The 26,503-nt window shown below is 40.2% G+C and overlaps 1 protein-coding gene and 1 long non-coding RNA gene across 4 annotated transcripts in view; one reads left to right on the forward strand and one right to left on the reverse strand.

The window, feature by feature from the left end:
- Positions 1–26,503, reverse strand: part of LOC139113847 (protein turtle homolog B) — a 220,635-nt gene that overhangs the window by 9,020 nt on the left and 185,112 nt on the right. For 2 of the 3 annotated variants that reach the window (XM_070675273.1, XM_070675272.1), the window contains exons 9-13: positions 25,370–25,500; positions 23,194–23,353; positions 12,279–12,572; positions 10,168–10,488; positions 5,775–6,122 (exon numbers count right to left, since the gene is read on the reverse strand). In XM_070675273.1, coding sequence (XP_070531374.1) covers positions 5,775–6,122; positions 10,168–10,488; positions 12,279–12,572; positions 23,194–23,353; positions 25,370–25,500 — 1,254 coding nt within the window. The remainder of the gene's footprint in view (positions 1–5,774; positions 6,123–10,167; positions 10,489–12,278; positions 12,573–23,193; positions 23,354–25,369; positions 25,501–26,503) is intronic. The other variant, XM_070675274.1, reaches the window with a different exon arrangement.
- LOC139113882 (uncharacterized) lies at positions 465–18,554 on the forward strand. The gene is made up of 2 exons (XR_011547775.1): positions 465–742; positions 17,957–18,554. It is a non-coding gene; the product is annotated as an uncharacterized lncRNA (long non-coding RNA).

A 26,503-nucleotide genomic window follows, 5' to 3' on the forward strand; every position in this document is an offset into this window, starting at 1 on the left:
GAATAATTGATTTGAGCCCTCTTCGACTGAGCTCCGAGTAATCCGATCAGACATTACTTAATCAACGGCGACGTATAAGTTACTTTTTACAACGCGGTGCGTAGCATACGGGAGAGGTGGAGGTCGCGGCGTAAACATACGCGTGGCAATCACATGCGTGGTCAGTGAACCGCAGTGTTTACGACTCGAGCGCGTAGCTAGCTGGGTCGGGACTCGCCGAAAAACAACATACACGTATTGTTAGCTGACGCGATTTACTTTCTGTGACTGATACTGAGTGATGAAATAAAGGAAAATTTTCTTTTGTTTCAGATTAAGATCTAAAGGAGAAACGAATGTACTGTTGTCGCCGATCTTTAATATACGTAACGTGTCCGGTTCGTCGGGTTTGTTTCGCGAGTGCAGATAGTATTTGTGTGTCGAAGATTTGATGCCTCGATCCTAAGTTAGACATCATGAAAGCAGCAGGAGACTTCGAATGGGCATCTTGCATCAGCGGAGCAACCCCCCGGTAAGAATCACTTTTTTTTTATATCATACATAACTGCTATATTACTTTGTCGTTTTGATAATATTAACGAAATTTTATTTTAATTTATTTAATTGAAAAAATAATTAGAGGCGCGTATTTTTTTAAACAGTAGACATTAATTCAAACATCTCTATACATATATTAATTTTTCTTTTCTTTGTGTGTTACAGGATTATAGTAGCTGTAACTCCGCTGCTGCGCATCAAATCGGTGAGTGAGAAATATTTTTTATTACAATATTATCGTAGCGTTAGAAGAAATTATATAAATCGCATGTACAACTAAAAAAAAATTATATAAAATAATGAAACATATAAAACCGTGGAAAATAATATCAGTTCATAATTCGTGCATAATGCACTTACCGTCTTTGATACTGAAAAAGTAATTGGCATCGCGGAGAAGCCGCAATAATTACCAACAGCAATGAAATCTTTGCATTCTCTCTTTAAATAGGAAAATAGGAATTATAATTATAATGCTTAGGTTAGGTTATCATCGTCGCTTTAATTCGTGCGTGATTAAAATCCCCGAAAAGTCTACCCTGCAACGTAAATCTAGCTCGGAAGCGGGAGCGCCATGCCGCAGCATCCCGGAAGCATCCTGCGCGCTTATGATATGTCGGGAGTACCCGCGACAGGCGTGCATGCGTACAGCGTGTGCGTGTATGCGGACCGTAAAAAATGTCGTCGTAAAAAATGCGCGCGTATAAGGTTTCCCTTAGCCGCAACGCGATCATAAAGGCGGCTTCGCGTCGGAATCTACCACGCGGTAGATTCCTGGAGTTTACCGCGACCCTCCTGGTCAATTTATGGAATGCAATGTGAATTTACAATATCCACCTCCTCCTCCCTTCATTCATATCTCAAAAATAATCTAATTATATTGCAACGTTGTTACTTCCCGGCTGTTAATATCGCCCAGATATCGTTAAATATCTGAACAATTTATTCGTATTAAAAAAAAATTTGATATGCGTATATACTTAACACATTAAACGGCAAAATTAAAATTCTCGGCATTCTATTTCCATTTTTATGTAAAGTGTAATTTTCACTAAAGTACTATTCCCTTGTTTGCGGATAATTTCTGCTATTTTAGTTTTAAAATACGCAACGATCGCGAAGGTAAGCCCGACGAAACATCGCTTTCGCTATTAATTTCGCTATTAAGTAGGCACTTAGCAGGAAGTTGATTCGAGCGATGGCCTCGCGACTTTTCCAAATGCCAAATCCGCGTACGCCATTCTCGCGAGAGGCGGAGAAGCCGGGGGCTTCATGGAAAAATAATCCCCCCGCAAATACGCGCGATCGTCGAGTGTTTGCGCAGATCATAGATCATAGAACCGCATTAGCAATGAATTTGGGATTCAAATGCACTCCATTCTCAACTCCCGCGGTGTACTCAAGTTCGAGGCTAATCAAAATCCACTTATATCCGCGAACTCTGTTAAATGAATGCCTCTCCGCTGGCTCTCGTCCTTGTTCCGGCCCCGTTTCCTTCCCTCGCTCCGGCTTCCTCTTCCTAAAGTAATATTAAAGCCGAGGATGCGTCAACATTCGCGACCATCAAACTGAGCTAATGACGATTTGAATTCGTTCCCCCCCTTTACGTGCGCCGAAAACGTAGTTTGTCAGACTTACGAGTCTCCTATATATTTTTATTTGAGAAAGGGTGGGTGAGCCGGATAAACGTAAGTTCTTCGTGAGTTTGCTCACGTATTAAAATACGAGAGAAGATAATATTAAAACGAGACGCGGAGAAGATTTAGTTAAAAAATTTATTATTTACGAAGAGCCGCCCGCGCTTATAATTGAACTCGAAGATCATTTTCTTCCGTAATGACGGATGTGATAAAAGATCTGATAAAAGAAAAGTAAAAGTAATTTATATATTTTGATTTAAAAATTATTTTCGGAATTTATCATTTTAAAGCTTCGTTCAATTAATTCACGCTTGACGATAAACGAACTTCTAGAAAATACAATTAAAGGAACAAAGTCGGTTCAAAATGCTTGGAAAATGTTCGCAAATAAAGCGAGATGAATTTAGCCGTTTTCGAAGACTAGCTTAATTTAAATTAGATTTTCCGGATTGATCTTGGGTGTCTTGTCTTACGAAACACCTCATGATACAATAGATGGATGCGAACAAATCTCTGGTGCATGACTCGAGCTCCTCATGTAATAACGCCGCGTTCCGTTGTGCGCGTCACTTGTGCGTGCAGCTTCATTGTCTTCGAACTTAAGCCGCTTTCGGTGACCTTATCTATTAATTTACGAAAGATTAATTGAAAGCGCCGTACCCGAAACTCCCTCGCACTACACGTTAACGTTACGTCGCAGAATCCCCTTCATTCAGGAAGCTTAAGATCGTAGGCGTCTAGTCAGCGCAGGAGAAATGTTGATACAACAAAATACAATACGTAAAAAAATCCTGTATAGAAATAGGAATAAACGGCGAAGTCTATCTGGCGAATTTTATAAAGCATCGTTAAAATTTTTTACGGACTAATTGTGTCGACAATAATCGTTTCTGACTCTCGACGCACAGACTTTTTTTTTTTTTTTAATAAATATCTCAATTTTACGCAAGTCGCGGACTGAATAAGTGAAACTTTTCAAGTTTTTACGGTTTTTATTTTTGAAAATCAGATTAACATTTCTCATAACACTTGAGGGATTTACGCGCATCGTCTCTATAGATCAAACTAGTAAGATCAGGCTTGGCCACAGAGCAATTTTGGATGAATGCTTCTCGACAGGATTTACACGTACCGGCGGTCGCCTTAGCGGTATCCCTTGGAAACAAGTTCTTCCGACTTTGCTCTCTCGTGCGCGTGCTAACTGTTCGCGGGATACGCCAGGGTAAACCGACTTCCGCCAAAGCGCGGCGAAACCCTTCGATTAGCATATCCGCCCTCGTTGCTTTCAGTGTCGTACGTAATATCGCCGTGTACATCCCCTGATCGGCAACAAAAGTGTTGCATAATAATCACGTAATTGCGTTTAAGATAAAGTTCACGCGTCACGGTACCGGAAATCGCTCGGTGTTGGCGTAGTCAAGACAAACTGTTTGCGCAAACGATTTTCCGTGGATGTTTCATCGAGAAAGCTAACAGACGCGGTGGAGAATACTAGATTATTACATTTATTTAGGGCATCTTGGAGTAATATCTGTCACGTGGAGATGCCGCTTGATTTTATAACAATGTTCCGCTGAATACCGTCTAACGAATTATATATAGTGTTAGATTAAAATAACAAATAATAAATATTATAATTCGTTATTTTTCAAAGTAAATACATGGAGAGTGCAATTACGTTGGTTTAACGGTCGAGTTTACTTATTTGATAAAGAATTTGAAGTTAATGAAAAAATTTCTCGCGTACTGCAGTTCTGGAAATAGATATAAAATTAATAAAAGAGCTTTAAATGCGAAAAACAGACATTAGCACACGGTCGATAATAAATAAAAATTATTTCGAGATAATTAATTATTATTATACGTTTTGGTATTTTACAATACACTCGTATCGCGTCTAGCGTAATTAAATTTTTTCATCTCTCATTATGTCACGTGTTAAATGTGATTAATATTCAACGGTAAATGAAGAGAAAAATGATCGTATACATGTCGCCTCACGACACTAACACAAATATATTAATACGCTTGATTAAATAAAATTGAATTTAATATTTGAATTATGTCTTTGTAGTTTTAAATATTTCAGTACGCGAGTGCATCGAATTTAATTACAAAGAAAAAGAGCTTTAAATATTTTTAATTAAACATATGACAATGACATCATCACAACAGCTTACTTACAACATTTTTTTTTTCTATCAACTACACATTAAGAATAAGAAAAAAGTCTAAAACATCTAATTAATTAACATGCAAAGCGCGAACAGTGCTTTTATTCTTTTTATATTTTAAATTATATGTCATATACAAAAAAATAAAAAATAAAATAAAAAATATTAAAAAGGTGCTCATTCACGAGAGTACATGCGGAAAAGAATTTGTAGGCAAAGTTTGAGCGTAAAGAAATTCGTAATATAATCACAACTAATGTCGGCTACAACGAACAGCACGTCCACTAATCTAATCAAGGAAACAGGCAGAACTTTCTTGCGGCGACGACCGCGTGGCGTGGCGCGCTTTATGTTAACGCGAACCTGGCGCATGCAAAACCTGACCGTATCGTACGAGCGGTGTAACAATATTTCGCAAGTCAATCGCGGTATTCCCTTGGTGATTGCCTTTAACTCGATGGGTTTCGGCTTCTCGATGATCGTGGAGGAGAGGGGGAAAAAAAACCCTTGTAGCACACACGCAAAACAAATATTCAAATTCCGAGATACTTCGTGATGAATTTGTCCAAGTGTTGACCTGTTGGCCGGTTTTCGTCTGACTGAGCATTTTCATCGCGAGCGAGTCGCCGTGCAGAAATATTTGATTGTTTCAGCGCGTATTGCGCGAATCGAACGGAGTTTTTTTTTTTCGGGAAACGTCTACCGCGAAAGGTTTTGTATAGACTAATATCGATAATAGCAAACGAATTTGTAATATTTTTTTTTGTTATATAAAGCTGAGGGAATAATAAAGTACGTAATTATTACTACTGCACGTCACGTAAAAACAATCACAAAAAGCAATTACACACAAGTGGACGTGATCAAGAGATAGAACAAATGAACGAACTACTTAGGCTCTCGTACGGGTGGAAATCAAATACAAAAATTGCACGATCTAGTATCTGCTTACTCCTCCTTCATTATATCACACACGAATCTCGTCTATTTTACTGCGATACGATCTAGCTTTAGGCACAACTTGTATGTACATGAGAACTTGGAAACTACAATAGTCGAACGGTGCATGTAAACTCAAACGGGTGGTACACACAGAAAGCGGGCGAACGTCCCACTCGTGCGAGTACTAGTCATTGAAATCTCGCGGCGCGATGGTACTCTTTCCCAAAACGAAACCGGCAGAGAAAAAAGCAACGTCAATTGTACAAACGGCAAAGAACAAATGCAATCGGTCGTCGTAGCTCGCTCGATTACAATGACGATGCCGATCATCGTTGCTCGCGTGAAAGCACCATCGCGGGGGACAATTACGGGGGACAATCATGGGGGACAATCACGGGGCGAGGGCACATAGGCGAGGGCACATGGGCGATAGACAAGGGGGGGGGGTGGTAGGACGATCCACTGTGTATCTGGGCCCTACCTGGGTAACGGTGGTGCTCCTTATTGGTACTACCCTCCTGAGCAAAGTGTAGACTGTGGAGGACCGTGGCGTCGCTCATGGCGTGCGCCGTCATGATCCTGAGGGAGAGCACGAGGCCGGACTGGCTCCTCTCGGCCGGCAGATTCGTCACCTCGATCATGCTCGGCGTCAGGCTGCTCGTGGACGCCAGCAGCCGCCTGGTGTCGGCGTCGAAGACATGAAGCACGTAGGTCGCCGTGTTCGCGTCGAAGTATTCGCTCTCGGCGCAGCTCACCCGCAAGGTCGTCCGGCTCAACTCGCGTATCGTGCAATTCTCCGGCGAGGGCGGTTGCGCTAGCCTCTCACCTGCTACCGGAAGTGGCACAACACACCAGCCTCAGCCTTCGTTTTAACTCGAGAACGCGCGGGTAGATTTCAGGGGAAGGAGATAAGCCGTGGTAGCGATGGTAACGCGAGGCCGAGAGTCGAGCAGGAAAAATTGACGTGAATGAATGAACTACGATCGGCGATGTCTTGCTTCAAGCAATGAATTCTGGTAATCGGCGAGCTCGTGTCATGTTGCGATTAGCGAGAAACTGAACAAATTAGAACCTTTCGTTTGCAGATCCGTGAAATGGAAGAAGTAAAAACTAGAATAATTTTTTTTCAACAAAATAAAATAAATAAATCTTGTGATGAAAGATACGCATCAAGATTATCGATTTTACAAACGTAACTTTATTAATTATTTTATATATTTTTTATTATCATTTTAAATCATTCATTAAAATATAATTGACGTTACTAATTGGAATAAATTAATAGCTTGTATTCGAAAGCAGCCTACGTATCTCTCTCTAATTGGATTGTCAAAATATTCATCAATATACTTGTTTCATACACGATAAATACATTTTTTTTCGTGCTTGATAAATTCCGAATTAGATTTATTTGACAAAAGATTGATTGACCGCGAAAATAATCGGTATTATTCCCTGGTAATTTATGGCAATCCATCAAGAAATCGTCAAGACATCTACCTGAACGAACGGAACTTAATCAGTCGTAATATTGCCCGCCATAATGCGCCCTCGCGCTTTCGCGAGCCCGATGGTGCGCGATCTCTTCGAGAGAGCTCGATCACGTCGATGGATTTTCATGAAATGTGCCAATCGTTCGTCACGGCGCGCACCGACGTATTTTAATGCAAAATGTCAAAATGCAATCGATACCTGCCAGTCATCGAGCGAGACGAACCGATCCGCGTGCGTATTTTTGTCATTTTTATCGCTTCGAAAGCTGCCATTCGAACAGCGTGCAGTCGTTTAACGCAGTCTATAGCTTTCATATTGCACGTTCAATGTATCTTTTCCAAATGTTCATACTGAATTCGAATACGCGCGCACGCACGATGTAAGAACTATACATTCATTTTTCGTTAATATGCTATTTTAAATATAAAAAAAAAAGAAAGAAAATTAAAAAATTTCTTTCATTTATACGATTCGTAAAATAATGGAGCGTACAAAGCAGATTAAAAAAAAAAAAAAACAACCGAAGTGCACGGCTTTTGAGCTCGGCTTTTTTTTATCTCTCTCTCTCTCTCGCTCGAGAACATCACGTATCGCTAGGTCCTGTTAGTTCAGGCGACGTCGGGGTCGAATATAAATCGGGCGAGAGCGGCGCAAGGAATGGCGATTTGTAACGAAGAAGGGCTAGCTGATGCGAAATACGAAAGCCTTTTATAGTCTGGTCTACCCCTATCTCGGGACTCGCCGCGGCCCAGGCCGCAGTAGAGCGGATAAACGGCGGAGCCGACGGGCGCCTATTAGCCGCGCATTATTAACGCGCGTAACACCGCTTAACGTCTGTCTACGTGCCACCCACAGGTTAATCGTGAGCAATTAGTTAGAAGAATGCGGCGGAGCGGACCGGGGTCGCCGGCGCTTAAATTAGGCTGAGAAATTTGTTTAATGGGGTTACCGCGCGAAGCTACTACCGGAAATGCAGTCCCCGCGACGCGGACGAATTTACACTGAGAGGAGAACATGGTTACTTTTCGACCCCAGGCGTAATTTTATGATGTTTCTAATGATAAATGTGATTGATTCGATTAAACTTTTTTTTTTAATTGAGCTTATTGTGTTTTTTGTATCGTTAGAAATATCGTAAAATTATGGCTCGGTTTAGACGTGACTATATTTTCTCTTTATAGAAGCGCGGGCTAAAGTATCTTCTAACGAAATTCCTTCCGTCTTCGTTATGCAATTTGCTCTTCAATTTTGTTTAAACCAAGACACTTAGAGACATTAAAAGACATAATTAAATGGTATATTGCTTTAAACATATTATATATTAAATAATATGTGAAAATATATATGCTTGAAGAAAGTTTTCTTATTTTCTTATTAACGACAAATTCGTGCAAAGTGGTTTACTTGTATCGATAAATAATTTATCAACAAGCCCCGGGAATAGAATAAGAGATTTAATAAAGTATTTTAAAAAGTAAACAGTAAAACGGATGCATTTAAATTTTTTAGACAGACTATGTATAATATTGATGCGTGCAATTGTTACTTAATTATTTCTCAGTTGCCCTTGAATTTTGCCAATGCTAATTATTATGTTAATAATGGAAATAAGATGGGTACGAAACGGTCATTGACGATGAGCGATCATGCGCCGGTGTCGGTGTACATCTAATCACGTATATTTTATAAGTATTATACGCCTGCTACGATCTCGATGCAACTCTCTACACGTAACTCTAGCACGCTTATAGCTTTACATAACATACGTGTGCTTTGATTGAGGTAAAGAGATAATACCGTTGTAATGCCGAATGAACGCGGATTTCGAATAGACACGTCCAATATCATCGTAACTCGTAAAAAATGCATTTTTTTTTTTTCGTTGACGAGCGCGTGTATGTACCGCAAATTTGCCACATTACCGAAATCCGATATTCGCTTCTTGTTGAATATTCAGAAAGTTATTTAAACGTCACAGCTGAAATATTTCGCAATGAGCGTTTGCGACGGCGAGCAAATAATAAAAATGATATTGTACTACAGTAAAAGATAAAGCGCGTGAAATAGATTGCCACGTAATTTCGCCAAATGTAATATTTAAATATATTTTAATAAATAAATAATGATTAATTAATTTTAATAATATACATAAATTCTGGTTGCGACAAATTTCTCTGGAAAAAAGATGGCAAAAAAAAAGAAAAAAATTAATAATTGTTTACGAGTCATTATTAAACATTAACGTTAACGTTAACGAATACTTTGTACATTCTTTATGCAGTTTAATTGTTTTTTTAATTAAATTTAAAATTACACGTGCGTTGCGAGAAAAAAAAAAAAAAAAAAGGAGGAAATCGAATTCCATTATAATCTCATTGCCGATTCAAACTTTTCCGCGGGCATCCTGTAGCTGTTTGTCCAACTTCGGGCGGTAATGAGGGAATATCTAGTGCAAACTGTCTGGATGATCTCGTGCGAATCAACACAGATGCGCGATATTATGGACCGCGGGCGCGTAATATACTCGCGAACTTTCATATGCGGCCACTCAAAAAGCCGCGGAAATCGAGTTACGATGTTATTGCACGAGAGAGGATCAACATGTTCACACGAGCTCTACGATGCAAGGCCGTGCAGCGTAGCGAACAGTGCTCAAAATATTAGATCGATTCATAAGCAATATCCGTCTGCGATGCTCCCTTTATATCACACTTTTCCCGGTTATGCATTCCCACATGCATTTATGACGCGTTCGTCGTTTTATGCCACGGTATAGCAAAGTATACGGGCGGTATTGTTACGGCATCGGCGCGATCGGGATAAACTATCGAGTCTATCGTGTCGAGATTGAGAAGACTTTTCACGGCGGGAGGGAAATGTAATTCTGAAATTACAGTGCAGTTAAATTATTGACACTGTAACTGTGGCAAAAGCTGCTTTGCCTGATAACAATTCTAGTAAAAAAAAAATTTAATTAACATATAATTTTATAATAAATGATTGACAGATATTGTCAACTTAAATCAACAAACATGAAGCGTACACAAAAATGTATTAAAATTTTTTTTATAAATCACCAAGTCGTTTACACCGTTAAGTTTTATAATCGTCAATATTACTATCATTATTGTTAATATTATTACCGCGAGACTATTATAATGAGGAATTCCCGGTGAAAACGCAAAGCCGCTTAAAACTTGGCGGAACATCTTTTCAATCTCGGGGGTAACTATACCGCGCCGCCGTTCCGAAATGCTTTTTCGCGTTGTTCGGGGCTTACTTATGAATCGTTCGATGGGTACATTGTGGACAATTTAACCGCGGATCGACTCGTGATCGATCATTCTCTCGGTCGGATTGCTCGCGGTCGGACGACTCACCTGTTCGCCTCTCAGGGAGATTCAGGGTGGTGGCGCGAAAGTGCACGGTCTCGCTGCGACCTTTGGCGTTAGTCGAGTAAATGGAAACCTCGTAGTTGCTGCCGGGATCCAAATTGTTGACGGAGAAGATCGGCACCTTGCTCGTCTGATTGTAGATGGTCGCCGGGCCGCCGGCGCCGCCCTTGCCGGACCCGGCATCGCGGTCCACCTGCATGGTGAACTTTTGCGGCAGCCCGCCGTCAAAGCCCTCTATGCATTCCACGTAGATCGAGTCGGTGGTTTGGTTTAACAAGGAGCAGTTGTGCGGCGTGTCCGGGCGGCCTGTTAAATACGCGCGCGATCAGCGTCAGCATTGAATCCGCGATCCCGCGTGTCGATTAGCGACGTAATTAGCGAACGTGAATGAATGTTTAATTGGCGAACTCGAACGGTATTCTGTAATACCATAGTATATTTGACCCGAGATGAAACTGATTCCGTAAACGACGGTAGAAATCGTTTGCAATACCGTTTATTGTGAGAGCTGTTAATTAAATTAATTACTCCGTGAGATGTTAGATAGCGTAATTTGTACGATTTAAAATTGGTATCACTTACTTGAAAGAGATATCTATTTTTAAGTTAAATTTACTTTAGTCTACGCGCAATTGTGCGTAGGCTTGAAGACTCTAAAGCTCTCCGCTAAATAAAACAATCACCTGTTTCGGATGAAAATGGAGCTTTCAAAAAAGCTGCTGACCGAGCGGCCGTCTCACGCGTGCTTTTAGATTTGTGATCGTCACTCATCGGCCGATACGAGTTTACTTTAAATTTTCGTTTTTCCACGAGCGACTACGGCACTCAAATTGACATGTCCTTTTTACGCGGCGTTCACTTTAATGACGATTTTTATTGCATGTTCCAGTAGTTTAGTATCAAGCGCGGCACTAAAATGCGTTTGTCACGTATTGATGCCGCCCGTCTACGACTCGCCACGACTTTTATGAACGAGATTCCCCCTTCGCGGGAATTCTTTCGCGATATATGTAAAAATACTCACATCCCTTAACCCGTTTGAATCTTTATGCTTACTGCGACGATAAAAACGCGGCGATATTTCTTTTTAACGTTTCACGAATGCATTTCAAGCGCAGTTTCCTTGGATTTAAGAACATTTTAATTCAAATGTTTTTATAAATTTTATATATATATATTTTAAAAATTAATTAAAATTCCGATTTATTCGCGAAAAAGAAAACGTGTTGCGGGCTTAAAAAAAATTCGAAGACCGCGCTGATTTATTGAAGTTACATTGAGTTCCCTTTCCGGTTTATCGAGACGCCGATAACTCGATGAAGATGCAGCGCATTTCAGAATGCGTTGCATTTATAATTCACCGGGTGTCGGACGGTAGTGTTTCGACGACAAGAAGAGTAAATGCATCGAATCTATCGGATGCGCTTTTCAAGAGTTTTGGAATGGCACGACATTCGTCTCGTAAAATCGATTGCTGTGCTCGAAAAAGTTGCGTCGCAGCTGCGACGTCATCGAGAAATTTATCGGTCTCGGTTCCGTTTGATTTATCCACCCGACGATGACAATGTTAATATCACCGATTACAGAGTTACGCAAAAACATAAAGCACCGCATTATTTAACCATATAATTTCATAATTCGTGATTTAACGCAATCGCGGTTCAAAAAATTCAAACGCAGCGCTCAATTACGATTCAATTTGAGTAACGGATTCCGTTTATCGCATTATTTAATCACGCCACTGTAGATATTTTCGTGCGATGAATTTTCGCGGGATTATTAATCGTCCCGTAATTCGCCCGAAAACGTATTAACGGTTACGATACAAAGTGCAGCGGCACGGTATCATTAGGGCATTATCCGACGTAAAAAAAAAAAATATTGCAATAATCATTACGTTCGACGTCGTGGCGCAAATAAACCGGTTAGGAGCCCAAATAAATCGAGAAAGTCGGAACGTAAATATTTCCCGGTAAATCGATCACGAAGGAGGAGGACGATGCACGTTGCGCGAACACGTCGCGAGGACACGTCGAGAGACGTATGTGAGCTAGATATCCGGGGCAATTTTTCAGAAGTCCAGGTCGAGCACTTACCAGCCGGCACGATATGGTAGACGCACGGCTCGAGCTGAGTGCCCTGGTCATTGCTGCCCCAGCAAAGGAGAGTGCCGTAGTCCAGCTCGGTCATCGGTGTGTAGGAGGCCGTCGAGCGTGTACGGTCGCTCGTGACGTGCGCTTGAGGTATGTCCACCGCCTCCATTGTGTTATTGAATTTCCAGGTGAACGATACTTCCGGCGGGTTCGCCTCCAGCTCGCAGGGGATCTTCGCGGTCTCCTGCCGCGCCACGCCGAATACCTTCGTCTGCCCGTGCTGGCATACCGGCACGACTGTAAATGTAAATGTTGGTTTGTGGGTGGTGAGAACATGAGCTTCGCATCAGCTAGCTAGCGAGTTTGTTTTCCGCGACGGTACCGGGCGTGATAAATATTATTTGATAGAAGCGGCGAGCGATATCTGTTACGATATACGTGCATTCGTTACGATAAGCTTCGTACACGCCAAATTTTAATCGCACCAAATATGATAAAGATATGAAAACTTATCGTGGCTCTCTAATTAAAATTTATTTAATTTAGAATAATGTTAGAAAAAAATTATTTATATTTATTACAAACGTAATATAAATATATAGCAATAAATAGGAAAGATTGCTTTATAAATTTTCAAATTAAACGAGATGCAGTTGGAGCTTGTTTCACGATGAACATTCTCCGGCCAGTATTGGATGCGCCTGGTAACAAGATTAAATCTTTTCGCCGGCGGTCTGTATCGAGGAATGATCGACATGTAAATTCTAGTATACGTCGAAGACTAATACGATTATTAAGCACTACCCGTAATTAAGCATTAACGATGGAATTCACGTTCCCGCGCCAGTCCCGAGTTCCGTGTCAACCTCAGTCGACACGGTATCTGATATCGCCGTAATATACATAATACGCAATATACATGTATATATCCTGTAATCTACATATTGCAATGGTGCGCCATTAGTAGAGCATGTCTTCATTGTTCAGACGATGCGGAGGCATTCACATACGTTCTTGAACAACGTTTTCCCCTATTATATTCCGCGCCAGGAAGCAGTTACCAACATCGTTTCGCAATTCATGGCAACGGAAAGTACATTGTTACCCACTCGGTAAGAAAATAAGCCTCCGGCTGCACGCGACTCTTTATGCCATAGGGGGGGAAAAAAAAAAGTGGAGAATGCATTCTTGAGTACTTGCCCAACTATTCGCGGTTATTCGGAGCGGTTCGTAAATGAATAATCCGTGTAAAAATGTTCGAGACATTGCATCGCGCCAACCATTTTTTGCCATACTGTGAAAGCAGTGGCAATAAAATATATATTTTTATCAAAATAAATTTCGATATAATTTTAGCTATATGTTAAAAATTATAAAATTATTAGAAACCCATAAGGACATGAGAAAAAAAAATAAACGAGAGAAATATACTTAATTGTATATATTTCGTACTAGTTACACTTTTTTAAAGATTTTTTTTCTTTGCAAAGATGTAAAATGAGAATATTCCACGGCTTAGAATTTTTCGTATAAAATTCTTATTATTAAAATAAACGCTTGCACTTAGTTATTGCGCAACGAGCGCGTTCATCAACGACTCGCAGCCCGCGATCGATCGTTATCTCCGGTAGTATCTGCAATTGACATTCACTTCCACGGACGAAAGAAGATATTCGGTGTAAGCTGACAAAGGATCCCCTGCGACCCCGGATCAGGACGGAAGTCTAGTCCGTCTCGTCTGGAAATTCAATAATACTTCGGACTCGTGGCAGTGGAGAGCCGTAGAGCATGCGGGATATCCGGCGCACATATAGAGACTGGACCCTTCATTGATTAGATCAGTCATAAAATTCCAGACGGTATCCGGTGCCCGCGTATTGCGTCTCCTTTGTACTTTGCACAGTTGTCGAAAGAAGTCCAAGCCTGGGGATGCCCGGAATGCTCCGGACGGCGTCCTGCCTGCCGTGTGTCGCATGAAACCTTTGTCCTCTTACGGCGATCGTCGAAAAATATCTTAGGGATGTCATAAGGTTGCAATAAAGGTCAAGAGACCGCCAAACGTTACGCGATTATGTGCTGAAAAGGCGAATTCGCGTTTCTCGACAAACGCGATCTCGCGTTTTCACATGCATGCGAATACCGCGGCCGCGATGTATGATATAATAATAATGATAATGCGCGAGGCGGAGCTTTACAATGGCCACGTTCGAGAGAAAAAGCTGCTTTGCAACTGTTATAAAAATTGCAAATCTGATTGGTGCGTAATCTCAATTTTCATTAAATTTTATAGAAGCGATATACTTACGTCAATCAGATTTACGATTTTTATAACAGTTACAAAGCAGCTTTTTTCTTCGAACGTGGATCGTTGACTGATCGAAACGCGTGTACCGATCATTTATCGTAACGTTTCTCGTGTGGAGTTTCTTGCAAGACCTAAGAGCTCTCGCGGAAGAACTTTCATAAGGGAGGGAACCATTTTGCGTGCGTTGCCTTGTGTACATACTCGAAAACACGCATAAACTCGCGGGAATAAATTAATACAAAACCTCGCCGCGGAGAATCTCGAATATTCAGAAACGGAGAACCTGCGGGACGTATCGGCGCAACAGACTCGCGTAACGCGATACTGCGGATGCAAAATACAGATTTTTATATGAAAATTGTTGGAGGTCGACGCGTACACGCCATCGCCGCGGATTACTTCCGGTTTCGAGAGGAGAACTGAGCTTCCTGGCTTGAAAGAGGTTTCGCTCTAAATAATTTTACGGTCTCGAGCGGTATTTCTTTTCCGATAAATACGTGGGCTCGTCGCGGTATCGCGGAGGCACCGAAATATCGATGGCGGAGGCACCGACAATAACCAATTAATGCCGGTCATTAAGCATCAGTGACAGATCGCTCATGCCAAGCGTCCGTGGCAGCTATCGAAATGATATCTGCGCCGTGTATGCATAATTCAACGGGCCGCAATATCGGCCGCATCGTGAAAAATGCACGTCGATCTGTCGCGCGCGGGTCGCATGAACAGGGCGGGAGGTCTGCTTTTTGTTCTATTTGGGATTTTGGACGGTCCATCTCGATTATCTGCGAGATCGAATCAGCGCGAGGTATATTTCAGCTTTTCTAAATATTTTATTATAGAAATTACAGAAGTGTTTTGATCCCAAATACGTCTCGCTGAAAGATCGCTTCAGCTTTCAATTATATTATTGTAAGAATTTTTATTTTATTTTATTTTAGAATTTTTTTAACTTTTGAAAACGACAACATTGATAATTTCAAGTTAAAAACTGAAAACAAATTTTATTCTGATTTTAATCAGCTGTTTCGTTAAGTCAGAATTATTTAAAAAAAAAGATTTCAATGTTTCGTAGTTATATAAAACAATAATATTTAATATTAAAATGTTTAAAAAATCAGACATAGTTAGTACATGGAGTGGAATAATTATTTTCATGCGGGAATATATCCAAATTCAAATAAGAATGTCTGACGCTTAAAAACACTTTCTCGAATATAATACGCATACTAAACATATATGCAATAAAGTCTCGTTATTATATAAGTAGGCGAATGCTTAACGAACTTCCGTTTCTCTTAGAGCGAGATTATACTCGATATACACACACAGCTAAAATCTTTTCGAACGTCTGATAACGAGTATGTCTGTAGAACACGCGCAGAGGACGTCGACCCAAGAATTATCGGATATCCTGCCGCTGACAGATTCCTTAGGAGATTTAACGGTACATTAGTTCCGGGACATCCCGTACAGGCCGATGGAATACGAAACTCGGCGTATTATTTTATGTTTGCGGTATTTGCGACGCGTCTTCGCCGATCGCGCGGGCAACGCGAGACGTGCATCATCGCCGACGGTGAAATTCGTAAGAACGTCGCCGGCTCGTACGTCACGGGAATTTATAATAATAATAATCTACGGCCGTGCGTGTACGTGCGTGCGAGAGCCCGGCGCGAGTAGCCATTACGTCAAATAACGAAGATTTATGTCCGCGCCGTGGAGGCGATGTACATACGCCGGCGCGGCGAACTCGCAACTATATCGGGACACCCGGATATTATATGGATCGAGCGTGGCCGGGACTTGAGATGATACATGTGTGTCGATGCCTTGCTTAATCAGATACATTAATTAGCCGGCGTTAATGGACCCAGTTAGAGCGACGGCGCCGCTTGGCCGATCGATGCATCTTCGACGGGCGTTATCGAGCGCCGTATCTCATCTCGCGGCGATGACGACTAGCCACGGGGTACGGCGATACAACGTGCGATAAGAGCTGCCCCCGGGCATTCCCGAAATGTCCCGCGTCGAAGAATGCCACGGGAAATTTTCTCTTTATCGCGAGCGCCTCGATCAATCGACGTTAATGAAGCGAGCCACGCGATCGCGTCCCGTTTATCGAACGGATCTTCGACGACGGTAATTATCGGTCGACGTGTGCCGCGCGGCCGCATCCAGCACAATGACTCTCCCCCGAGATATTAATACGAGGAGTAATTAATTCATCTATGCCGCGCTCCGCTGGGAGAGCCTTCGGTGCTCGGCGAAGAATCGCGGAAGGAATTCCGCCGCAAGCCACCTGAACGCCGGCGTATTGTTAGGGATTACAGATGGGTGACGTTACGCGTCGATCGATCGCCATCCGGGCGACGTCTTGGCTCGGCTTTTTTCGCGCGGCTACATAATCTATCCAATCTATCACGGCGAATAAATCAAAACGCCCGGCGAGAAATCGAATTCACTTTTGCAGCGCGAATAAATGTCCGGCCCCGGCGACTGCGATAAATTCATTGACATATTTCATCCGGCGGCAGCATTCTAGCTCCGCGCCGTCGTGTAATTAAATTACAGCGGGCGGGATCTAAAGTTGGCGAAACGAATTCCGCGAGAGCGCACGTATCGCATCGACAACGACGCTGGCTGACCGATGACGGGCGTATCTACTTCCGAAGCAGTGATAGAGACGGGCTGGGTCGAGCCACTTAAATCGACGCGATCTCGCCGGTCGAAACATTGCGACGGGTGTGTTTAGCAGAAGTGCCGCTTACAACTGTTGTAAATGTTCTGATTTTGATTGGTGTGTGCTTTCAGACTCGGTCAGGATTAGCAGCGTACTTCAATCAGAACTTTCATTTTTTGTTTTTTTTTTGTTTTTTTTTTTTTTGCGACTTTTGCAATAGCACCTTTTTCCGTCAAACGCGAGTAATACTTTTACATCGCATTAACAACTACCGGGTAATTCGGCATTGCACACGAATTTTTATTCCACTAAATATTACAAAGAACGTTATTTACTCTTACTTTTCTTATAAAAAAATTATTTTACATTAAATATAATTTTTAGGTAACGAACTATTGATGTGTGTATCTTATATGGTACTTTAAACGCATCTCATTTCCTTAAATATAATTTTAATGAACATTTAGATATTAATCAATATATTTATTTCTTAAAATTGATCACCTGAAGTACAAATAATAACTGATTTCATCAATAAGTACTGCAACGTATGCGCCAGTTTCTATAGTTAAAAAAATTTTGAAGTTATGCTCCTCTTTTATTTTATATTATTAAGTATTTCTCTCGATAAATCCTTGTCGCGATAAATGGACCCTTAGAAATCTTTCTAATCAGTTTTTTTTTTTTCTGTTACAGATAAAATCTGAAAAAGTCAACGTACTCTTGCTGCCGTTATTAATAGTGAAAAACAAACCGCTGGAGGTTCGTCGGCCGTTTTTTTTTGAGGGGGGAAATCGTATATGTACTCAAACGTTTTGATTTGCGAAATTTAGAAACGCGAGTGCGGTCTAGTAGTGTCGCGCAAAGATTTTAATTGACAAGTCGTGTATTTAATTAGCTTTCGCGATAGTAAATTCACGGTCGCATTTTTCACGTGTGTTTTGTGCCTAGAAAGAAGAACGACAGTTTCCAGACTGAGAGGAGGAGGAGGCCTCGGATGGGCATCGGGCTTCGGCAGAGCAACGTTCCGGTAAGAATCATTTTTTATTTACTGAAAATTAATTGTTTCTCGATATTCACTTAGTGGCTTCATCGTTTCAGTAAGAATTAAAATAGATAATTTAATAATTATTAAGGAATAAAATTTAATATGTTAGAAAAATTTAATTTTTTAAAGACTTTATTTAGTCAATTAATTTTATTTCTATCTATTTAATTGAAAAATTAATTAGAGCCGCGTGTAATTTTTTTTGTAAATAATAAGTATTACTTCAAACGTCTCTACAATTCACGTATTTTATTTCTATGTTACAGAGGATCGTCATAGCTGCGTTGCTGTAACTCTGCCGCTGCGCATCGAATCGGTGAGTGAGAAAATTTTTTTTAACGTAGCGTTATCGTATCAATGTTAGGGGAAATTGCATATACAACTCAACAAAAATAAATGATTATATAAAATAATTAAACATATAAAACCATATAAAATAAAATTATATCAATCTATAATTCGCGTGTAATGCATTTAACGTCTGATATAAAAAATTCCATATAATTAACGATAACTTGGTCGTTTAGAGCTCTTAAACTATAACTCGTCGACGGGTGCCATTTACTCTCGCGGCGCAACGTGAGAGCGAAACGAAAGAATCAATCGGCATCGCGAATAAAGCAATAAAAATCGGGTGGGTATAAAAGCTCTACATCTCTTTTTCAAAATAGGATTTGGACAAAGCATTGGCGAATTGAAACTGGTGCAAAACTCGCGTCGTTAGACATCAAAGAAATTTATTTTTTGCAAAAGTAACGTCTCGAAGAATTTTGACTAGCGGCCTATATTCCCTTTTTGCGAAAGATCTCATCTATTTTTTTTTCCACATATTATAAAATTTGACACCTTTTGTATATCGCGTCAGAATAATGAATAAACGGAGAGAGCCCGAGGTAGCAATCTCCGAGAAAAATCACCTAATAAGAACGAAATCTCGGCGCTGTTTCCTTCTCCTTTCGTTCAATTTATATTCGCTAAGTAACGGAGTTGAATATTTTATTCGCGTTAGGATCTCGCGTGCAGTTTACGCGACAAAAGTGCGCCGGTTCTATAAGCGCGCGAAATTGCCGCGACGTGTAATTAAGTATTAATCGCGCAATTTCTATTTGAGCGACCTGGATTATTTTCCACGCGGCCGCGCCGGTTGAAGGGTCGCGTGTTCGTGCCATGTTCGTTTTGCGAAACCGCATTGTACGACGGGAGAAAATGAGATCGCTCGAAGGAACTTTGCACGACCGCTTCGCAAGAAGTATTATAATCCAATACAGAAGGTATTTTGATGATCCAATACAAAGTGTTGCAACACTCTGCTTTTTTCTTGCGAACACTTCGGATATCGGCAAAAAAAAAAAAAAAAAAAACGTAATTAATAAATAAAAATAACAATAAAAAAAAGAAAGTATAATAAACTTCGCACAACGAATATAAAGTTCTCTCGGTGTATCTTATTTACGCGACATTGATTCACACGCAGCAATGTAAAATAATAATTTCTACATTTTTCACCAAGACAAGTTATCGAATATGGTCGACATAACTTTGTGACTTGAACAACGCTTCGTGTCATCTATTACCGAATAAATAATGTAACGCCGCTATCCTCTCGCCTCTTGAATATGTAAGGGCTTTCTTCAAAGCCAGAAAGGCAAGAGTGGCATGCTTTTGTCGCATTACTCTTACGTTATGTAAAATTTTATTAACGCTACGGATCATGTCTGACTGCGTAATGTTGTGCAGCATGCACGTACCATTTCCTTTCTCTTTTTTTCTTTTTTTTTTTTTTATCTTAACGCAGAGTAATATTAAGTTTACATATGTAAGCCAGTTGTCGACCAGTCGCTCGCGGCTAATTACTGTTATCGCTTTTAATCGTTGTGCGCTCCAGTTTAAAACTTTCCGATTAAGTGCGGCGTTGACTTCAACGAGCCGCGGAATTTTTAGGCTCGGCGCCATTAATTACGGGTTGTTGCGGCGATGCCTACCTTATAATTTGCGCGATACTGACGGAAGCTCGCATACTCCTCGCGGAATGCAATTATATAAAAATCGAGCAACGATTCAGTCGTCGTCGACAATCTTCACAAGTTGATATCGATTCGTTCGCGTTAAGGCGGCGTTTTAAGGCAATGTACGTTGAGAAGCTTACGTGTGATCGCGTTAGAAAGACGCATTGCGGGTCGGCAAATTCTTAAGGATCGTGAAAACGTAGCTAGAATATTTTTCAAGAATTTCCCACGAATATTTCGCATTATCCAACTTCGCTATTACCCGATGATTTACAGTCGTTATATTTTCCCTTTAATCCACTCAGCCTCGATAATAATTAGGAGTGCCAAATTCGTCGTCTACTTTAAAACTTGTAATATATTGTTTTATAAAAAAAATTTTCTTAGTAAATCAGAAATATTTTAAAATTTTACATAAGACGTAAAAAAAAAGAAAGAAAGAAAAAGGAAAGAAAATATAATATTTTTCATAAATATGCATAATTTTTGGATCAAAGTGGTTTAAATTTTTATCGTGGGTGCAAGCGTAAGTTGTCCGAGAAAATCTGCAAATTCGTGTGTGCTCGCGAGTAGCGTAGCTTAAGATTTTAATTCAGTTTCAGCGCGTATAATTATGCGCGCGGCAAGAAGCTCCTCCTTCGGGCTCTGCCGTATCCGGGATCTTAAGCCGCTTAGTTAGCTGTAAAATAGCGAGGCTGCAGCCCGAGGGAACAAAGAAAATACGGATTATACGGGAACATTCGACGTTCACGAGACTCGTCCGTTTACTCCTGCCAAAAGGGTTATTAAAACCAATATAATCGTGAGCGTAATTACGCAAAATTTTGCGTACTTTTCACCGAAGTTTCGGCACGAAAATGTGCACACGTGAATCCGGAGTAAAAAATTTAGAATGAAAATAACATTTTTATATAAGTAAAACGTATAACATATTTACGGAGATACATTTGCTCTTAGAAAAAAGAAAAAATTAAGTCTATTTTAATGTAATGCTGTTTCAACAGAAAGGAATAAGATAGAAAGGCAGATTAACACAACGGGGTGGCAATTTCAGTTAAAGCTTAAGTTAGAGGCATCTTGTAACAACACTAGAGATTATTTTCAGTGATAGTACATTTATAGAATAATAAAATAATTAAAAAAAAAAATTCTACAGGTTTATATTATAATTTAAATCAATTGTTATTAAAAAAATTGCATTACCCTTAAATTTATAATTTTATAAGATTAACAGGATACATATATCAGTATGCAACAGTATACAATAATTTTTAATACATTAAAAATATAATTTTATTTTTAATTTTGTTAAAATTGAATAATTTATTAAATAAGCCCTTATTAGTTTAGGTCATCTGTATACAGATGACCATACATTTATTATCATTAAGAGAGAGAGAGAAGGATGTTATACTGATCAACTATTAATCCGTGCACGGATTAATGGATAATTTATGTGCATTAAAGCCACTAAATACTGATGAGCACACCTGCTATATAAACGGTAGCGTATGTCAGTCAGTCGTAAGTTACACACAGACTTAAAGCAGGGCCGCACGGTTATGCGCGTACGTGCACGTGTTTCTACGTATGTAAAGCATTTGGAGTGATTTAGTGCACGGTGAAGTCTGCGCAGCGAAAGGCATTTTACTTAGAAAATGCAAAAACAGACCAACGCGTGTATAAATCACCGTAATAAATTTCTAGCGAATTGTGTAGCACAGGAGGCGGCAATATTTCTCGTTAAAATTTAGCAGGAATTTTACATTATTTCGTTATCGAAAATATATCGCTTGGTACGTAAACGATTGATGAGTTTTGAATTTGCAAACTTGCTTTTTATTATACCACGATCGAAAGGCCGTGACTTCCGGACGAGATAAACGGAAAGAATTCACGGGAAGACGGAAGGATTCGCGAAGTATTTGCGACGTAATCAAAGCGTTTTCTTCTTGCGGTTACCCCCTTTTTTTTCTGAAATCTGTCAACCAATTACGCAGCGAGTTTTACTTTTATATCCACAGCATCTCGAGCTTTATAATTCATAACGTTAAAAACTAATATCGGGTTTGTAATCCGTTTTATAGCGCGTGGAAAAAGCTGTCGAAACTTACTTATGGTGTTTAAGTTAACGCGCGCATACGAAATTGCCTTACGGCCGCCGGGCTCTCCGCCTCGGGACACCTTTATGAAATCCTGTTTTCTTTTATAGTGCACGATGCCGGGATATTAAACGTTGATATGAAACTGAGATCTCGCCTCGCCCGCGCGCCGAATGCGCGGACATTTCCTCGTACGCGCCGGATTTATGTCCCCTCGTAAACAAAGCGCGCCCCTAAGCTGATTTAACGTCTATCCGCGCATACCGGTGTGTCAGTATCAGTTATGTGCCGGGGTGCGGTGAATGCAGTGACACAGAAATTAACTCTAACGTCTGGCCCGGAGAGACTCTAGATTCGGGGGACAACGTGGCGCGTTCTACCGTTTCTATTTCCGTTAAAATTGTCGTTTCTGAGTCGATAGATACGAGACGTGGGTAAATTTCGTTGTATAAACTCGGAAATAGATATGAAAAATCTGGATTTTTTTTTTAACGTTACAAATTTATATAATATAAAGTTTATATGAAAAGATTATTATTTATCATATTTTATATTTTTTTTTAAGTATGCCAAAAATTTTACATAAACTTTAGTCGTCGATTTAATAATAATAAAAAAATAGAAGTACATATTTTGTAAATCCGAATATAAACGCCGAAGAGATAAATTTTTGCGATTAGCAGCGCGAGAATAGTTTACCTTAATTAAAGCGTCGATTATGTATTATTAATTATTAACGGGAGATGCGGGATGTACGTATGTGTAACGGATACTCACACTTAATGTCCAAGTTCAGCGGATTGCTCTCGCCGTCGCCCTCCTGATTATTACCGATGCACGTGTAAATCCCAGCTCTGCTGCGAGTGACACTTTGCAGCACCAGACTCTGATTACTTATTATCGTTCCGGTCGCCGTGTTGTGATATAGCGGATTTCCCTGTGAATGCAAAATCAAACGAGCTCGTATTATGTTCGCGCAAATAAACTCGCGAACGCAGCACTTCGTATAATGTCTCGAGCGTGATTAGTCGATTACTTGAATTTATAAGAAATACCTAATAATCGCAAATTAAAGATATATTTAACAGAAAGAAAAAAAGATAAATACAAGTTAATAATAAAAAAAATTTGCTTTGCATGATTATACGATAGAAAAATTTACCTGAAAGTTGGAACCTATTTAAGAAAAAAAAAAAAAAACTTAATTTAATGTATAACGTTAAACAATTAAATACTACGAAAATGGAAATGTAATTAAACACGGTTGCTTACACGTGATGTTAACACCAAAAAAAGTAAAGTTTCCACTTTTTTTTTCGCTCATAGGCTAAGCTATAATAAATCCCGCATGAGAAATTCGCGACAAGGTACGCTGACAGTTTTTCGATCTCTCGCGTTCCCTCGTTGCATGTGCGACTTCCGAGACCGCGAAAGCGGCTTTGAGTTTTCACGAAACAAATTTCGAGTCTTTGAATCGGGGGATTGATTGGGATTTGCGTTTTGCGGTGTTTTCGCCTGTACGACATTCGTTCGCGATAAGAGCCATCGAAATTGGCTCTAACGGATATCAAAGTTCAAAAAGCACTGCAATAACTGTAATATTTTAACATGTATATTTCCTCGAGATTATTTTTTTTACTTTTTAATTTGATTTAAAAACACATTTGCCAATACTATAAATAAATTAAAATTTGTAATTATAAATTGTTTGAAATTTCTTTTAAATTTCTTAGCTAATTTTTTTCTCGACGAGTAAAACATTAATCAGTAACTTTTAATAATAATAATCAAAATCATAATTTTTAACATAAATTTTAAAAAAGTAAAAATCTTTTTTATGCGTTTCCAATTTTTACTGTAATATTTTAATTATTATTTATTATTTATGTTATAATTTATTTTTATTTCAATATGACTATCTTTCTTTATTTGCATAGTTAGAAAGATATTTCTTGTCGACAATTAAGAGAAAAATAACGTTCGGATAAAATTGCTTAGGAAAAAAAAGGATGGAAGCTTTTCATTAGCAGAAAAAAATATTTCTAGGTTTCAAATTTAATAGCTATTAAATGACGTGAATATAGTATATTTCGATGGCAGTAAAAGCTACATTTTGCATCGTGGGATTAAAAATAAATTTAGAATGATCGAATGCAATTGCCTGCCGGCCAATTTAACTGCAGTAGGAGATATCTTGATTTATATCTGCGATTCATGGTGCGTCATCTGTTCCAAATCAATCGCGCCTATGACTTTATCATGAATAAAGACAAAACATCCCGAACGAATGAGGGGATTAAAACACATTCGGGCGTTGACAAATGGCGTTCTTATTAATCGTTGATAAAACGCGTCGATTTATATCCATAATTCGATCACCCCGTTATTTCCGTTCTACATCAATCACAGAGAACGTTCTAACAGCGAAGAGAAACATTGCGTAACTCAAGCATATATGCTTAGAATAAATTCGGATAAAGCGATGCGATGCCGATGAATTATCACTCGCGTGGACGTTACAATGTTTGTGTCGTGCGATTCGCGATGGGAACTTCGCATTAAACACGTGCCTGCGTACCTATAGAATCGTAAAAATTATCTCGATCACGGGAGGGTTAAATAAGATAATGAGAACCGTACGATTTTTCTCAAAATGCATAGTGGCCAGAAGAAAATTTCGGACGCGAGAAAATTTCGAAAGTCTGGTTGATCTTGAAAGATTAATTACTGCACGACGGAAAGGTCCGGTTTATATGCGTTCCGCGTAGTAGCTGGGCGATACGGAATCGAGATCAAACGTTAGAGTTTTCGGGCGGAAGTTCCCGCGAGGCAGGTGTGCATCGCCGTACCCTTATCTCGACGCGATTAAGCTTCGTCGGCTTATATTATCGATTTCTGAACGGGATTCGTTATCTGCACCCCGCGCGGTGCGCGCGCTGTGTGCGAGACTCACGTTATGGCGCCAGGAAACCTTGTAAACCCAGGGATTGGACTTGATGTTGCACTCGAAGTAAACGTCGATACCCTCCCGAATAGCGCTCGAATTCAAATTGCTGCCAAGCTCGAGGGTAACCACAGGCTCGTCTGAAAACAGAATCGACATCAAAGCTGAAGCGCGTGAAATGTGCCAATACGAGAGACGCCGCTTTAATTACAATAATTAACGTTACCACTGTCCGATTTCGATCTAAACAGTGGGAAGGAGGGAAAAAAAAAAGTTGGAAGTTGACGTTAAATTTTTTTAATTCTAACATCGACGAATAGTGTACCTTGCAATTTTATCTTGCAATTATACTTTTAATCTTAATGTTTAATTTTTCTAAACCCTTTTTGGGTAATTCAAGTAAAAAAAAAATTAGAAAAAAATGACTAAAAGGTTGGCTGATCGATCAATAATCATCTGCGGTCGAAATGAGTTTGACGGTTTTATTAATAATTCTCAGCGCGTGGATGCGCCGCTTTTCGGCATTCTTTCCAATAAACAGTACGTCGAGTGTCGGTACATTTTCCCATCGAGAGGCCGCTGTCCATTTCGGTATTACGTTCAGGAAAAAAAAAAAAAAGAAAAACAGATCGCGGCCGTATCAAACGTTACTTACGACTTCTTTTGCGGTGGCGCGAGTCCGATAATACCGATTCACCGATTCGCGTTTACAATAAACGCAGTAAGAGTAAATTTCCCCGGCGTTTTCCCGTTCCTGGAATTACTGGCGGACGCGACTAATGGAAAAAAAGCGTGGAAAGACGGGGAAATGGGTCTGCCAAGGATAGTCGAAGCGGTGGAAGCGCGTAATCGGGTTGAATCTTCAGCGCTGCGGATCGGCATGTGCCATTAATTTCCACGCCGGAGCGGCTCTTTCCTTCTTCCCCCGCGCCCCCTGTATCTCGTTCTCTCACCGCGCCGGACCAGTTAGAGGAAAACTTTTATATTGGACAGTGAAATCACGGCGTTAATCCTGGCCGGCTGCACCGGCGATTCGTCCTGTAACTTTGCGTATTAATGGCGCTGGAAAGTTGCACCCGGGGTGCAATTTGGACCGCGGCGTGGACGGCATCGACATTCGTCGACGGCACGACCGTTGGGCCC

The sequence above is a fragment of the Cardiocondyla obscurior genome, linkage group LG03 (assembly GCF_019399895.1).
Source record: "Cardiocondyla obscurior isolate alpha-2009 linkage group LG03, Cobs3.1, whole genome shotgun sequence".
Taxonomy (NCBI): Eukaryota; Metazoa; Arthropoda; class Insecta; order Hymenoptera; family Formicidae; genus Cardiocondyla; species Cardiocondyla obscurior.